This window comes from Capricornis sumatraensis, chromosome 9 (assembly GCF_032405125.1).
Source record: "Capricornis sumatraensis isolate serow.1 chromosome 9, serow.2, whole genome shotgun sequence".
NCBI classification, from domain to species: Eukaryota; Metazoa; Chordata; class Mammalia; order Artiodactyla; family Bovidae; genus Capricornis; species Capricornis sumatraensis.
In genome coordinates this window covers 11,597,165-11,614,278 of record NC_091077.1, presented here as the reverse complement: position 1 = coordinate 11,614,278, position 17,114 = coordinate 11,597,165, and the positions used below count along the sequence as shown (strand labels likewise).

Below are 17,114 nucleotides of genomic sequence, written 5' to 3'. Positions count from 1 at the left end.
ATCCGTACTTCATGCCCCTCGGCTCTTGGAGGTGAGAACCTCCCGTCCTTCTGGATCTGACGTGAACAGTGGGACCTGCCAGCACCCAGGGGGGAACCAGCAGCCCGGACGTAGCAAGTTCTCTGGGGGTGCGAGTCAGATCATTTCTGGGGTGAGGACCTGGGGGCTTGTTCTGTTGCACTGTGTTAGTCTGTTCAGGCTGCTGTTACAGAATATTGTACACTGGATGGCTTATACATGACAGACATTTTTTTTCTCTCAAAGTTTTGGAAGCTGTCAAGCCCAGGATCAAGGCTCAGGGAGATATAGTGTTTAGTGATGACCTGCTTCCTGGTTCATGGATGCCATCTCACTGTGTCCTCACGTGCTGGGAGGGGTGAGAACTCTCTGGGGTCCATTTTTATTTTTAAAGACTTTTAATTTTGTATTGGGGTATAGCCGATTAACAACGTGATAATTTCAGGTGAACAGTGAAGGGACTCAGCCATACATATACTTGTATCCATTCTCCCCCAAACTCCCCTCCCATCCAGGCTGCCACATAACATTGAGCAGAGTCCCGTGTGCTCTACAGTAGGTCCTTGTTGGTTATCCATTTAAAATAGAGCAGAGTATACATGTCCATCCCAAACTCCCTGACTATCCCTCCCCTGCGTCCTTCCCCCGGGCCGCCTTAAGTTCACTCTCTAAGTCTGTGCGTCTCTTCCTGCTCTGTAAGTTCATTTGCATAATTTCTTCTTAGATTCCGCATACAAGGGCTGTCATATCATATTGAGGTCCCTTTTATAAAGACACTAATCCCTTTCATGAAGGCTCCACCCCAAGACCTAATCACTCCTAAGGCCCTGCCTCCTAATAGCATCACACTGGGGTCTGGGATTTAACATGGAAGTTTTTTTGCAGGGGGTGGGGTTGGTGGGACACAACTCAGTCCAGAGTAGATGAGCAGGAGGGACACCAGGTCTTAGTAATGGTCTCCCAGTTCTGGGGTCTGGAGGGAACTCACCAGGTCCCCAATCATGGCTCTTAGGAAACCATATGGACTTTAGGAGCTCCAGATCTGACATTATTTGAGCTGGGACTGAAAGCACTATGGCTCCTTTGGACCATGATCATAATGTGATGGGACTCGGACCCTTTGCTGCCTCCCCGATGTGAACCAACTTCTGGGAAGCCATGCCATGCTCAATGCTCAGTCGTGTCTGACTCTGCAACCCCATGGACTGCAGCCCACCAGAATCCCCTGTCCATGGGATTCTCCAGGCAAGAGTACTGGACTTGTTTACCATTTCCCTCTGGGAAGCAGGTGGAGCAATAATTCTTGACATACAGCTGTTTCCTTGTCCTGGGTGAGATTTGCCCAACCTAGTTGGTGGAATCAGACCTCTGGCAAGACTTGAACTGTGGAACTTCTAGAAAGACAGACCAGCTGAAAGTCAAAATTCCTCACCCAGGCCAGGCCATGACTTGGTGAGATCCTCAGGACAATAATGGAGACATCTTCCTACCCGCTTGTGCCTTTAGGTGGTTTGTGAAGCTCTTTGATGAAGTAATTAATTTTACTATGGATGGATCTTCTTGGACTATTGTCTCTTTTTAAAAAAATTATTTATTTTTAATTGAAGGATAATTGCTTTACAATATTATGTTGGTTTCTGCCATATATCAACATGAATCAGCCGTAGGCATATATATGTCCCCTCCCTCGTGGCCCTCCCTCCCACCTCCTACTTCATCCCACCCCTCTGTTGTCACAGAGCACCAGGTTTGAGCTTCCTGCATCATACAGCAAATTACCACTGGCATATTTTACATACGGTAATATATATGTTTCCATGCTACTGTCTCCATTAACTCTTGCAATGTTGTTTCGTTGTTAAGTCATCTCTGACTCTCTGTGATCCTATGGACTGTAGCCCGCCAGGCTCCTCTGTCCATGGGATTTCCCAGGCAAGAATACTGGAGTGGGTTGCCGTTTCCTTCTTCAGGGGATCTTCCCAATCCAGGGATTGAACCCGAATCTTCTGCATTGGCAGGTGGATTCTTCCCCACTGAGTCACCAGGGAAGCTCTCTTGCAGTGTTAGATCTTTTCAAAATATCAATTCATTGTGCGGTCCTTGCCTACTGTGTCAGTTTGTTGGGACTGTCATAATAAAGTGTCATAAACTGACTTAAACAACAGAAATGTATTTTTATTTTTAAAAATCTTTGGCTGCACTGGGTCTTCGTTGCTGAACGTGGGCATCTCTTTTGTTGCAATGTACCAGCTCTAGAGTGTGCAGGCTCAGTAGCTGCTGTCAGACTTAGTAGCCCAGAGGCATGTGGGATCTTAGTTCCCTGACCAGGGATTGAACCCGAGTCTCCTGCATTGGAAGGTGGATTCTTAACCACTGGACCACTAGGGAAGTTCCACAGTTGTGGAGGCTGGAAGTCTGAGATCAAGGTGTTGGCATGGTTGGTTTCTGGTGAGCCCCCTCTCCATGGCTGGTCTGTGGCTGTCTTCTCTGTCTTCAGGAGGTCTTCCCTTTATAAATTCTGTGTCATAATCTTTTCTTCCTTTAAGGACCCCAGTTAGAACACACCCTGATGACTTCTTTTAATTTGATTATCTCTTTGAACACTATCTCCAATGTCTTAACATTCTGAGATGTCGGGGGGTTGGGACTTTAACAAGTGAATTTGGGGTGACCCATTTCAGCCTGTAACACCCATTAAATTCCAGAGGTGCCCCTCCTAGTCACTGTGGCAATCAATCCCCCTCCCCCAGGGAGCTGGTACTACCCCCAGCTGAGCACAGCTCAATACATCAATCTCTTCAGATAGTCCCTGCATCAGGGTGGGATTAAACCAATCAATGTATTGATCAACAAGTGCCCTGAGTTATTAGCACAGTCGTTCCTGTTATGACTCAGAGCAAGTGATTAAGGCAAGCAGATTCTGAGCAGGGGAAGTGGTGGGTGGGGGATTGGCATTCACTTTACTTCCTGTTCCCTCTGAACTTGTCTTCTCCCATTTCCACACGTGCCCCTAGCTCATCAGTATCGAAATTAACTCTCTATGCAGCCCTTAGAGTTGGACCATTAAAAACGCTGAGCGCCAAAGAATTGATACTTTTGAGCTGTAGTGCTGGAGAAGACTCTTGAGAGTCTTGGACTGCAAGGAGATCAAACCAGTCAATCCTAAAGGAAATCAACCCTGAATATTCATTGGAAGGACTGTTGCTGAAGCTGAAGCTCCAATACTTTGGCCATCTGATACGAAAAGTGACTCATTGGAAAAAACTCCAACGTGCGGAAAGACTGAAGACAAAAGGAGAAGAGGGTGGCAGAGGATGAGATGGTTAGATAGCATCACCAACTCAGTGGACGTGAACTTGAACTCCAGGAGACAGTGGAGGACAGGGAAGCCTGGCGTGCTGCAGTCCACGGGGTTGTAAAGAGTCAGACACCCCTTAGCAACTGAACAACAACAACAGCCCATAGACTTCAGAGTGGGTGGGCATCCTGTTCTGAGCTCTCCACCCAGGGGACCATTGACCCAAGCAGCTGTTTACCTGGGGTCAGGGGAAGTTCGCCCATCTCAGAAGAGGAAGCTCCAGTTTCTTCCAATACGTGTGTTGAGAAATGGGGAAGCAAGGGGGCTGTGGTCACTTTTCTGAGTCACACTATGGGGGAGTGGCCCACAGTGGAACTATCTCCCTTCTGCCTCTCTCACCATTGTCCAATTTCAGGTGGTGCAGAAAACATGAAGGAGGTCTTCTTTAACACTTTGGGTCCAGGGGACCAAAGGTTGGGCATTCTTGGTGGTTAAAAAAAAGCCACAATTAAAAAAATTGTTTATTTTAAAATTGAAGGATAATTGCTTTACAGAATTTCGTTGTTTTCTGTCAAACATCAACATGAATAAGCCATAGGTTTTAACTGGAGACAAATTGCTTCACAGTATTGTGTTGGTTTCTGCCACACAAAAATGCAAACCAGCCATGAAAAAGCCATGATTTATCAAGCATATTTTGTGCACTAGATAGACGGAGTAGCTCTCATTTAATCTTCATGATGGTTCTTTGAGTCTGGAATAATCACCAACCCTATTTTATAGCTGGGAAAACTGAGGCTCAGAGGGGGCTCATGGCTTGTCAATCACCATTTAGTGGATAAGGGGCAGAGGGCTCTGTGGTTCTTGTCATTGTTCAGTTACTCAGTCATGTCCGACTCTTTACAACCCCGTATACTGCAGCGTGCCAGGCTTTCTGTCCTTCAACTATCTCCCAGAGTTTGATCAAATTCATGTTCATTGAGTCTGTGATGTCATCTAACCATCTCATCCTCTGTGTCCCCTTCTCTTCATGCCTTCAATCTTTCCCAGCATCAGGGTCTTTTCCAATGAGCCAGATCTTCATATCAGGTGGCCAAAGTATTGGAGCTTCAGCTTCAGCGTCAGTCCTTCCAATGAATATCCAGGGTTGATTTCTTTTAGGATTGACTGATTTGATCTCCATGTAGTCGAAGAGACTCTCAAGAGTCTTCTCCAGCACCGTAGTTCAAAAGCATCAATTTTTCAGTGCTCAGCTTTCTTTATGGTCCAACTCTCACATCCATACATGACCACTGGAAAAACCATAGCTTTGACTAGACGGACCTTTGTTGGCAAAGCGATGTGCCTTGCATGGTTGATTTTTTTTTTCTATAGCACCTGCTGCCTTTCAAAGGGCTATCTACAAACCTGAATTATCCCTGAAAACTCTAACCTTATAGCTCTTGCGTCAGACTGCAGTTCTCGGAAAGGAACAATGTGATGTGGTAGAACAGAAATCCTGCATTTTTGGGGTAGGAGAAAAGGAACTGGGCTCTGGCTCTGCTGATGGTCCTCTGTGGCTCTCCTGGGGCTGTTACAATAATGCGGGTGAGGGGTGATGGGGACCCGGGAGCTAATGTCAAAGGCAGGAAGAATTCTACATCTGAAGACACAGCTAGTGGGATTGGCTGATGAACTGTATGCTCGGTGTGAGAGAAAGAGCAGGCTGAAGAATGACTCCAAGGATTTCCGCTCAAATCCTGGAAAAGAAGTAATTATTGTTACTAGAGATGGGGAAGAAAAAATGCTCATGCAAGCAACACATTTACATTTAGGTGGTTCGTGAACTTCTGCCAGATTCTAAGAACTTCTCTTGGGTCAAGGATAGAATCTTAAAATTTTTTTTATTTAGATATTTATTTATTTGGCTGTGCTGGATCTTTGTTGCTGTGAGGGCTCTTCTCTAGTTGCAGAGAGCGGGGGTCACTCTCTAACTGTCGTGTGCTTTTCTTGTGGTGGAGCCTGGATTTTAGGGGGCTCAGGCTTCAGTAGTTGTGGCACATGGGCGCAGTAGTTTCAGCTCCCTGGATCTAGAGCACAGGCTTAGCTGCTCCAGGGCCTGTGGGATCTTCGAGGACCAGGGATGGAGTCTGCATCTCCTGCATCAGTGGGGGATTCTCTACCGCTGAGCCACCAGGGAAACCCCAAGGATAGAATCCTGTGTGTAGCAGATGCGGTCACGCCCAGCTTATATCCTTCGTCCTCACATTTTCAGTGACTTCCGATGGCCAGCAGCTGCCACTGCAGTCCTCCTTATTTGGCAGATGGCAGATGAGAAGTGTCAGGGGGAAAATGCTTCCTGGAACAACCCTCAACCAAAACCTTGAACTTGGTGTACACGTGTCCCAGCTCCCTCACCTCTCAGGTGAGATGACTCTGAGATGCTTGTCCCAGTTATTGCCCAGCGGTCCCTGCTGGGATTAAGCTCCCACCTTGTACCTGCTGTCTTTTTTTTCCCGGATCCACTTCTTTGCACCCCTGCTGGCATTTCCCAGGATCACCTCCAAAATAAACTACTGGCACTCAAATCCTTGTCTCAGAGTTTTCTCTTGGGGGAGCCCAAACTAAGACAACATGGAAAAGGAGAAAGAGGAGTTTGCAACATGATTCTGGTTTTCCTGGAACTGAGTGCTTTGTGGGATACAGAATTTTCTGTGCCAGAGGTGGCAAAGTCCTGGGCAAGCTGGGATAGGTTGACTACTATTATAGGAAGATAGTGTCGTGTTCGGGAAGCCAAGAGAAGAGAGTGCTTCCAGAAGGAAAAGGGGGACTTTCCTGGTGGTCCAGTGGTCGGGAATCTGCCTGCCAATGCAGGGGACACGGGTTTGATCCCTGGTCTGGGAACTAGGATCCCATAAGCTGAGGGGCAACTAAATCGGTGTGTCACAACTACTGAGCCCAAGCTCTAGAGCCCAAGTTCAGTTCAGTTCAGTTCAGTCGCTCAGTCGTGTCTGACTCTTTGTGACCCAATGAATTGAGCACGCCAGGCCTCCCTGTCCATCACCAACTCCCGGAGTTCACTCAGACTCGCGTCCATCGAGTCAGTGATGCTATCCAGCCATCTCATCCTCTGTCGTCCCCTTCTTCTCCTGCCCCCAATCCCTCCCAGCATCAAAGTCTTTTCCAATGAGTCAACTCTTCGCATGAGGTGGCCAAAGTACTGGAGTTTCAGCTTTAGCATCATTCCTTCCAAAGAAATCCCAGGGCTGATCTCCTTCAGAATGGACTGGTTGGATCTCCTTGCAGTCCAAGGGACTCTCAAGAGTCTTCTCCAACACCACAGTTCAAAAGCATCAATTCTTTGGCGCTCAGCCTTCTTCACAGTCCAACTCTCACATCCATACATGACTACTGGAAAAACCATAGCCTTGACTAGATGGACCTTAGTCGGCAAAGCAATGTCTCTGCTTTTCAATATACTATCTAGGTTGGTCATAACTTTTCTTCCAAGGAGTAAGCGTCTTTTAATTTCATGGCTGCAGTCACCATCTGCAGTGATTTTGGAGCCCCCCAAAATAAAGTCTGACACTGTTTCCGCTATTTCCCCATCTATTTCCCAAGAAGTGATGGGACCAGATGCCATGATCTTCGTTTTCTGTATGTTGAGCTTTAAGCCAACTTTTTCACTCTCCTCTTTCATTTTCATCAAGCGGCTTTTTAGTTCCTCTTCACTCTCTGCCATAAGGGTGGTGTCATCTGCATATCTGAGGTTATTGATGTTTCTCCTGGCAATCTTGATTCCAGCTTGTGTTTCTTCCAGTCCAGCGTTTCTCATGATATACTCTGCATAGAAGTTAAATAAGCAGGGTGACAATATACAGCCTTGATGTACTCCTTTTCCTATTTGGAACCAGTCTGTTGTTCCACGTCCAGTTCTAACTGTTGCTTCCTGACCTGCATATAGATTTCTCAAGAGGCAGGTCAGGTGGTCTGGTATTCCCATCTCTTTCAGAATTTTCCACAGTTCATTGTGATCCACACAGTCAAAGGCTTTGGCATAGTCAATAAAGCAGAAATAGATGTTTTTCTGGAACTCTCTTGCTTTTTCCATGATCCAGCGGATGTTGGCAATTTGATCTCTGGTTCCTCTCCCTTTTCTAAAACCAGCTTGAACATCAGGAAGTTCACGGTTCATGTATTGCTGAAGCCTGGCTTGGAGAATTTTGAGCATTACTTTACTAGCATGTGAGATGAGTGCAATTGTGCGGTAGTTTGAGCATTCTTTGGCATTGCCTTTCTTTGGGATTGGAATGAAAACTGACCTTTTCCAGTCCTGTGGCCACTGCTGAGTTTTCCAAATTTGCTGGCATATTGAGTGCAGCACTTTCACAGCATCATCTTTCAGGATTTGAAATAGCTCTACTGGAATTTCATCACCTCCACTAGCTTTGTTCGTAGTGATGCTTTCCAAGGCCCACTTGACTTCACATTCCAGGATATCTGGCTCTAGATGAGTGAACACACCATCGCGATTATCCAGGTCCTGAAGATCTTTTTTGTACATTTCTTCTGTGTATTCTTGCTATCTCTTCTTAATATCTTCTGCTTCTCTTAGGTCCATACCATTTCTGTCCTTTATTGAGCCCATCTTTGCATGAAATGTTCCCTTGGTATCTCTAATTTTCTTGAAGAGATCTGTAGTCTTTCCCATTCTGTTCTTTTCCTCTATTTCTTTGCATTGATCGCTGAAGAAGGCTTTCTTATCTCTTCTTGCTATTCTCTGGAACTCTGCATTCAGGTGCTTATATCTTTCCTTTTCTCCTTGGCTTTTCACTTCTCTTCTTTTCACAGCTATTTGTAAGGCTTCCCCAGACAGCCATTTTGCTTTTTTGCATTTCTTTTCTATGGGGATGGTCTTGATCCCTGTCTCCTATACAATGTCATGAACCTCCGTCCATAGTTCATCAGGCACTCTATCTATCAGATCTAGGCCCTTAAATCTATTTCTCACTTCCACTGTATAATCATAAGAGATTTGATTTAGGTCATACCTGAATGGTCTAGCGGTTTTCCCTGCTTTCTTCAATTTCAGTCTGAATTTGGTAATAAGGAGTTCATGATCTGATCCACAGTCAGCTCCTGGTCTTGTTTTTGTTGACTGTATAGAACTTCTCCATCTTTTGCTGCAAAGAATATAAGCAATCTGATTTCAGTGTTGATCATCTGGCGATGTCCATGTGTAGAGTCTTCTCTTGTGTTGTTGTAAGAGGGTGTTTGCTATGACCAGTGCATTTTCTTGGCAAAACTCTATTAGTCTTTGCCCTGCTTCATTCTGCATTCCAAGGCAAAATTTGTCTGTTACTCCAGGTGTTTCTTGACTTCTTTCCTTTGCATTCTAGTCCCCTATAATGAAAATGACATCTTTTTAGGGTGTTAGTTCTAAAAGGTCTTGTAGGTCTTCACAGAACCATTCAACTTCAGCTTCTTCAGCATTACTGGTTGGGGCATAGACTTGGATTACTGTGATATTGGATGGTTTGCCTTGGAAACGAGCAGAGATCATTCTGTCATTTCTGAGATTGCATCCAAGTACTGCATTTCGGACTGTTTTGTTGACCATGATGGCTACTCCATTTCTTCTGAGGGATTCCTGCCCACAGTAGTAGATATAACGGTCATCTGAGTTAAATTCACCCATTCCAGTCCATTTTATTTTGCCAATTCTTAGAATGTCGACATTCACTCTTGCCATCTCCTGTTTGACCACTTCCAATTTGCCTTGATTCATGGACCTGACATTCCAGGTTTCTATGCAATATTGCTCTTTACAGCATTGGACCTTGCTTCTATCACCAGTCACATCCACAGCTGGGTATTGTTTTAGCTTTGGCTCCATCCCTTCATTCTTTCTGGGGTTATTTCTCCACTGATTTCCAGTAGCATATTGGGCACCTACTGATCTGGGGAGTACCTCTTTCAGTATCCTACCATTTTGCCTTTTCATACTGTTCATGGGGTTTTCAAGGCAAGAATACTGAAGTGGTTTGCCATTCCCTTCTCCAGTGGACCACATTCTGTCAGACCTCTCCACCATGGCCCACCCATCTTGGGTGGCCCCACAGCGGCGGGCCGGTGCACTAAGCGTGGCTGAGAGCTCCCCACGTCCGAGGCCAGGGGCGACGGCCGGGAGGAGCTACCCCGTGTCCGAGGCCAGGGCGGCGGCTGGGAGGAGCAACTCCACGCCCAAGGAGTGGTGGCAGCGCGGGCACAGGAGGGCCTAGAGGAGCCATCCCACGTTGAAGGTCAGGAAGGGTGGTGGGAGGAGATACCCCTCATCCAAGGTAAGGAGCAGCGGCTGTGCTTTGCTGGAGCAGCTGTGAAGAGATACCCCATGCCCAAGGTAAGAGAAACCCAAGTAAGATGGTAGGTGTTGCAAGAGGGCATCAGAGGGCAGACACACGGAAACCATACTCACAGAGCCAAGAGGCACAACTAATTACTGAAGCCCATGCACCTAGAGCCTGTGCTCTGCACCAAGAGAAGCCACTGAAATGAGAAGCCCAGGCACCGCAATGAGAGAGTAGCCCACTCTTGTCACAACCAGAGAAAGCCTGTGGGCAGCAACAACGATCCGGCACAGCCACAAACAAAAGCAAAAACAAAAAAAAGAAGGAAAGGGGATAATGCATATATAGATAAATCATCATATTGTACATCTTAAATATATACAAATGTTATTTGTTAATTAAATCTCAATAAAGCTGGAAAAAACCCCTAAAAATTTTGGTTGTCAAAAAAAAAAAAAGTAGAAATGAGGGTGAACAGAGTGAAATGTGACCCAAAGGTCAAATTAGAAAAATTGAGAAGCAGTCAGTGGACTTGGTACTGAGGGAGCATTTGGGACACTGAGCCATTCTCGGATGTGTTGGAAACAGAAATCCGACTACAGTGGGCTGAGCAGTGAGGGGGTAAGAGGAAGTGGGAACAGCAGTGTGTAAACAGTTTTTCTAGAATTTTGGCTATGAAGAGAACTAGAATGTATTGTAGCAGGGAGAACTTCTGCGGTAGAAGAGACCTGAACATGGGTGCCCCATACTCTTCCAACTCCTTCTCCCAATTATTCCCATATCAGATCTCCTGGGTCTTCAAGGCTGATTTTTTCCCCTCATGGTTTTCATCTTTTGCATTTTGTTCTGCCTTTTTTTTTTTTTTTGAGATGCTTCTTCCACATGGTCTTTTAACTCATTAATTTGTCTCTTAACAATGATCATCTTCTTTGATTCATCCAGTAAAATTACTCTTTTTTTAAATTCTATTTATTTCCATAGAACATTTGCTGCTGAACTTGAATCTCTTTGCATTCTTCTTTTTTATCATTCTTAACAAAAATAATTTGATTCAGTTACACATTTTATTTTTTGCCTGTGCTGGGTCTTTGGTGCTGCTCAGACTTTTCTCTAGTTGTGATGCATGGGCTTCCATTGCAGAGGCTTCTCCTGCTGTGGAGTGTGGGCCTAGGCTCTAGGGCACAGGCTCAGGAGTTGTGGTGCTCAGGCTTAGTTGCTCTGTGGCACGTGGGCCTCCTGGGCCAGGGATCAAACCTGTGTCTCCCTAATTAGCAGGAGGATTCTTTACCACTGAACGACTAGGGAAGCCCTATTATTATTTTTTAATGTTGTTGTCTGTCTACTCCAGCAGCTCAATTTTGCTGGGTGACAATTATGTTGACCATACTCTTTCCACCTGTTGAGTCTTTTCAAGGGCTGTCATTTTTCTTAGGGACTCAGACTTGGGAATTGAGAACTCTGAGTGGTGACAGTTTCCCAAGTGATGAAAGAAGATGGATTCTTCACCCAAGGGGGTCCCTGTGTGTACTAGGCAGGTGTGCAGAGGTGCCTCCATGCTCCCCAGTCTCCTTGCTTTCTTCTAGATTCAGGAGCAGAGCTCCTCTTGAAGTTCTTGGGATCCAGATGGATCAGAGATACACAAACATGGAATGATCACACACACACACGAATGATGCTGACCTTATCCAGGAGGTTCATGGCGCCTGAGAGTCAAACTCTTCATAGGATGAACTATGTCTAATTTTCACCTAGAGTTCTCTTCAGTTTATCTTGAAACTTTCCACCTGGTGCATAGGGGGAGACATTTCAAACCCAGATTTCCCTTTGGGGCTTCCCCCTGAGATATCTCTCTCATGCCCACCCATCTGCTATGGGTCCCAGCAGATTTTGGGTTCAAAGAGGCAGATATATTAAGGTAGAGCATGAAGGGGAACTGAGACAAGTGCAGGTGGCCATTTTCCTACAATCTGCCATCTTTCTCTCTTTATCATGGGGTCCAGTAAGCTATAGCCTGGGAAAGTGTGAAAGTGGAAACATTAATCACTCAGTCATGTCTGATTCTTTGTGACCTCATGGACTGTAGCCTCTGTCCATGGGATTTTCCAGGCCTTCTCTGCTGGAGAAGGGAATGGCAACCAATTTCAGTACTCGTGCCTGGAGAATGCCATGGACTGAGGAGCCTGGTAGGCTGCAGTCCATCAGGTCACTAAGAGTTGGGCATGACTGAGTGACTTCACTTTCACTTTTTACTTTCATGCATTGGAGAAGGCAATGGCACCCCACTCCAGTACTCTTGCCTGGAAAATCCCATGGATGGAGGAGCCTGGTATGCTGCAGTCCATGGGGTCACTAAGAGTTGGGCATGACTAAAACGACTTAGTTGCAGCAGCCCTTCTCCAGGGATCTTTCCGACTCAGGGATTGAACCCAGGTCTCCTGCATTTCAGGCTGATTCTTTACCGTCTGAGCCACTAGGGAAGCCCATAGCTTGGGATGGGGCTGTCAAATCCTTCCCACAACCTGTTTTTATATGGCTGGTGAGCTAGAGAAAGTCTTTGCATTTCTAAAGAGATGTACACATATAACCCTTTATACGCACATTGCACAAATGGATCCATGTCTGTCTATGCTATCATCTGGGCTCCCCCAGTGGCTCAGTGGTAAAGAACCCGCCTGCAATGCAGGAGACGTAAGAGACAGGGGTCTCTTCCCTGGGTTGAGAAAATCCCCTGGAAGCGGGCAGGGCAACCCACTCCGGTATTCTTGTCTAGAAAATCCCATAGACAGAGGAGCCTGGTGGGCTACAGTGCATAGGTTTCCAAAGAGTCAGACACGACTGAAGCAACTTAGCACAAGCACGATTCTATCATCTATCTATCACTGGATCTAGCCTGAAAAATCTAGAAAAAGTTTGCTCATCTATCTTTAGCATGAGCAAAGAGCATCTTTCCTCACCCGAGGAAGGTGAGGATGTGAGAAAGGTGAAAGACTCAGGAGAGAGGGGAGACAATCGGTGGAGAAAGTTTCCCAAAGAGGCATGAGGGGGACAAGGTCCAAAGCACAGAGGGGGAGGTTAGTTTTAAACAAGAGGAGGGACCCCTCTGCCATTGTGGAAGAAGAGAGGAGATGATGAGCATCAATGGGGGAAGGAATCAAAGATGAGTATGGATGTAGGTATATCTGTAAGAGATGTCAGAAGGCTGAGGGTGTTTTCATCAGCTGGTGTTTATTTTCTCTGAGAAGTAGGAAACGAGGTCTTCTACCTTATATAGAGAAAGGGGATGCAGATTGGAGAAAGAACTGAGAAACTGGAACTCCCCACAAGGGGAAGTTGGCTAGGGATAGGAAGAGTGAGTTCTAGGTAGCCTGGGAGGTCTTGTTTAGATCAGAAAGCACACATTTGTAATGGCTCCTAGATGAATGATTCTAGGATCTCACTGCTTTGACGGAGAATGGAGAAGAAACATGGTTGGTTCATAAGGAAAAATGCTTTAGGCTACAAGTAACAGATTACCTGACCCAAAGTGGTTTAACAAAAGAAGTTCATTTGTCTTACATATGGAAAAGTTCAAGGGTTGGTTACAGTCATAACCTAACAGCATCATAAAGCCCAGCTTAATTCTGACTTTTCACTCTCTCATCCTTAGTATTTCCATGCTATCTCCTTTGTAAGCGTCATATTATTATATGATAGCAGCTAAAACTAGGGAGCAATTGGCAAGCTCTCCTTGAATTTGTCTTTGTTTTTTATCAAGGAGAAAAAGTATGTTCCAGTAGGTGTCTGTTACATTTCAGTGGCTAAAACTCGTCCAAATATCTATCCTAAACCAATTTCTAGCAAACGGGAAGGAAATCACTATGGCTAGTTTATACCAGGGTTTCTCAACCTCATCACTACTAATATTTAGGGATGGATGACTCTGCTGTGTATGTGAGTGCTGTCTAGCAGCTGTTTAGCAGCATCCCTGACATCTATTGCTTAGATGCCAGTAGCATCCCTCCTTGCCCAAGTTACTGCAATCAAAAATGTCTCCAGACATTCCCATATGTCGCTAATGGTGGGGATAAATCATCTCCAGTTGAGAATCACTGGGCTGAGATCAATTTGTACTGACCCTTGGGACCAGGTATGTTGTTGCCATAAATATTAAAATAATCAAGTTTCTATTAAAAAGGAACATGTAATGGTGGCAATCACTGCTGAGTAGATAATCCACAGTGCCTCCTATGATTGGATCAGTCCTGGATGCAGATGACACCATCCTTATGGCAGAAAGTGAAGAGAAAATAGTCTCTTGATGAGGATGAAAGAGGAGAGTGAAAAAGCTGACTTGAAACTCAACATCGAAAAAACTAAGATCATAGCATCTGGTCCCATTACTTCATGGCAAATAGAAGGGGGAAAAGTGGCAGAAGTGACAGATTTTGTTTTCTTGGACTCCAAAATCACTGCAGATGGTGACTGCACCCATGAAATTAAAAGATGTTTGCTCCTTGGAAGGAAAGCTATGACAAAACTAGTTGTTGTTTAGTTGCCAAGTCATATCCAACTCTTTGTGACCCCATGGACTGCAGCACACCAGGCCTCCCTGTCCCTCACTATCTCCCAGAGTTTGTCCAAGTTCATGTCCACTGAATCGGTGATACCATCCAACCGTCTCATCCTCTGTTGCTCTCTTCTTCTGCCTTCAATCTTTCCCAGCATCAGGGTCTTTTACAATGAGTTGACTGTTCGGATCAGGTGGCCAAAGTATTAGAGTTTCAGCTTCAGCAACAGTCCTTCCAACAAGCATTCAGGGTTGATTTCCTTTTAGATCGACAGGTTTGATCTTGCTGTCCAAGGAGCTCTCAATAGTTTTCTCGAGCACCACAGCTTGAAAACATCAATTTTTTAGTACTCTGCCTTCTTTATGGTCCAACTCTCACATCTGTACATGACTACTGGAAAGACCATAGCCTTGACTATGTGGACCTTTGTCGGTAAAGTGAAGTCTTTGCTTTTTAGCACAGTCTAGGTTTGTCATAGCTTTATAATTTCAAGGCTGCAGTCACTATCTGCAGTGATTTTAGAGCCTCCAAAAGAGGAAATCTGTCACTGCTTCCACATTTCCCCCTTCTATTTGCCATGAAGTGATAGGACAGGATGCCCTGATCTAAGTTTTTAATATTGAGTTTTAAGTCGGCTTTCTCAATCTCCTTTTTCATCCTCATCAAGAGGCTCTTTACTTCCTCTTTGCTTTCTGCCGTTAGTATGGTATCATCTGCATATCTAAGGTTGTTGCTATTTCTCCTGGCAATCTTGATTCCAGCTCATAGCTCATCCAGCCTAGCATTTTGCATGATGTGTTCCTTGTATGAGTTTAAATAAACAAGATGACAGTGTACAGCCTTGTCATACTCCTTTCTCAATTTTGAACCAGTCAGTTGTCCCATATAAGATTCTAACTGTTGCTTCTTGACCAGCATACAGGTTTCTCAGGAGACAGGTAAGATGGTCTGGTATTCCCATCTCTTTGACAGTTTTCTACAGTTTGTTATGATCCACACAGTCAAAGGATTTTGTGTAGTCAATGACATAGAGGTAGATGTTTTTCTGGAATTCCCTTGCTGTCTCTATGATCCAGTGAATGTTAGTAATTTGGTTACTCTGCCTTTTCTAAACCCAGCTTGTATATCTGAAAGTTCTTGGTTCATCTACTGCTGAGACCCAGCTTGAAGGATTTTGACCATAACTTTACTATCATGGGAAGTGAATGCAATTGTCTGGTAGTTTGAACATTCTTTAGACAGTGTGTTAAAAATCAGAGACTTCACTTTACCGACAAAGGTACATATAGTCAAAGCTATGGTTTTTCCAGTAGTCATGTATGGATATGAGAGTTGGACCATAAAGGAAGCTGAGCACTGAAAAATTGATGCTTTCGAACTATGGTGCTAGAGAAGACTCATGGGAGTCTCTTTGACTACATGGAGATCAAACCGGTCAATCCTAAAAGAAATCAACCCTGGATATTCATTGTAAGGACTGATGATGAAGCTCAAATACTTTGGCCGCTTGATGTGAAGAGCTGACTCATTGGAAAAGACCCTGGTGCTGGGAAAGACTGAAGACAAATGGAGAAGTGGGTGACAGAGAATGAGATGGTTCAATAGCATCACCAACTCAATGGACATGACTTTGAGCAAACGCCAGGAGACAGTGGAGGACAGAGGAGCCTGGAGTGCTGCAGTCCATGGGGTTGCAAAGAGTCAGACACCACTTGGGGACTGAACAGCAAAACTAAGTACGGAATCAGAATGAGGAAGCAAAGGTGTTGAAAGGATGGGGGAGAATCATTCAACTTGGGTGATCATGAGATTTAGCCTGGATAAGAAAGGAGGTGAAGGTGATGGTTCAGAAGAAGCTGATGGCTTGAGTTTAAAAAGCACGTTTAGGATGAGAGAAAGCACTTGAGAAAAAGGCCTTGACAATGGCTCCCTCATTCTTAAAAAGTCCTTGGAGTATTTGCAATGGTCATGATTTGGGTATCCAGAAATAAGCATTGATCGAAAACACAATAGTGAAGAGAAATCCAATTGAATGCACATTTATTGAGATCCCATTATGCAGAACAAACACTTCAGGAAGTAAAGGTTAAACTTTTCCTCTCCAGGAATGACATGTATAATGATTCTCCTTGTCTGCACCTTCATTCTTCATGATGCCAAGCAGATCCACATACATGACACGTAGAGCTGAAAGTTCTAGTTTTAGTATTTTCTTTTCACTTGACCTAGAAAACATCCCACCACAAAGATGTTTAGATTAAAGGTAGGTGTCAGGATGAAAAACAAAGAAATGAGCAACAAAACAGACAGGATCAGTTGGAGTGGGTTAGAGCCAGAAAGCTCCATTCAGCAGGCAAGGATGGCTTGAAATCCTAGCATTTTGTGCTTTTTTAGATTATAATGGGAGGACTTCTCAAAAACCCAGGGTGAAGAATTCTTTTTTAAAATCTTTTACCCAGATTCACGTACTGTTTCTTTTTTTTTTAATTTTAACTTTTCATTTCGTATTGGGGTATAGCCGATTAAAAATGTTGTGATAGTTTTCAGAGAACAGTGAAGAGACTCAGCCACACACATACATGTATCCATTCTCCCCCAAATTCTCCTCACAGGATGAAGAATTCTTTTTTTGGAAAAAAGTGTGGATATAGTATCCCACTCTAGAATTTCAGCCCCTGGGATGTTGGTTTTTTTTGTCCATAAAGAAAGGCTAGACTTTGCCTTGAAGGCAGCTACTGTGTTGGTATTGTTGCATTTTGTATATTCCCTGCTTACCATACTGTTGAACATATTATAGAACTCAATAAATATTCTCTTTGTCCCCTACAAGTTGTAGCTTGGTTTAGAAGTTTCAGGCTCCACAGAGGAACAAATATCTCCCTACAGCTGCCCACGAAGATAGGAGTTCCTGACTCAGTTATTACA

General features: G+C 44.6%; 1 protein-coding gene across 1 annotated transcript in view; it reads right to left on the bottom strand.

The window, feature by feature from the left end:
- Positions 1-9: 9 nt before the first annotated feature.
- Positions 10-17,114, bottom strand: part of ADGRE3 (adhesion G protein-coupled receptor E3) — a 67,871-nt gene continuing 50,766 nt past the window's right edge. The window contains exon 16 of the mRNA XM_068980116.1: positions 10-75. Coding sequence (XP_068836217.1) covers positions 10-75 — 66 coding nt within the window. The remainder of the gene's footprint in view (positions 76-17,114) is intronic.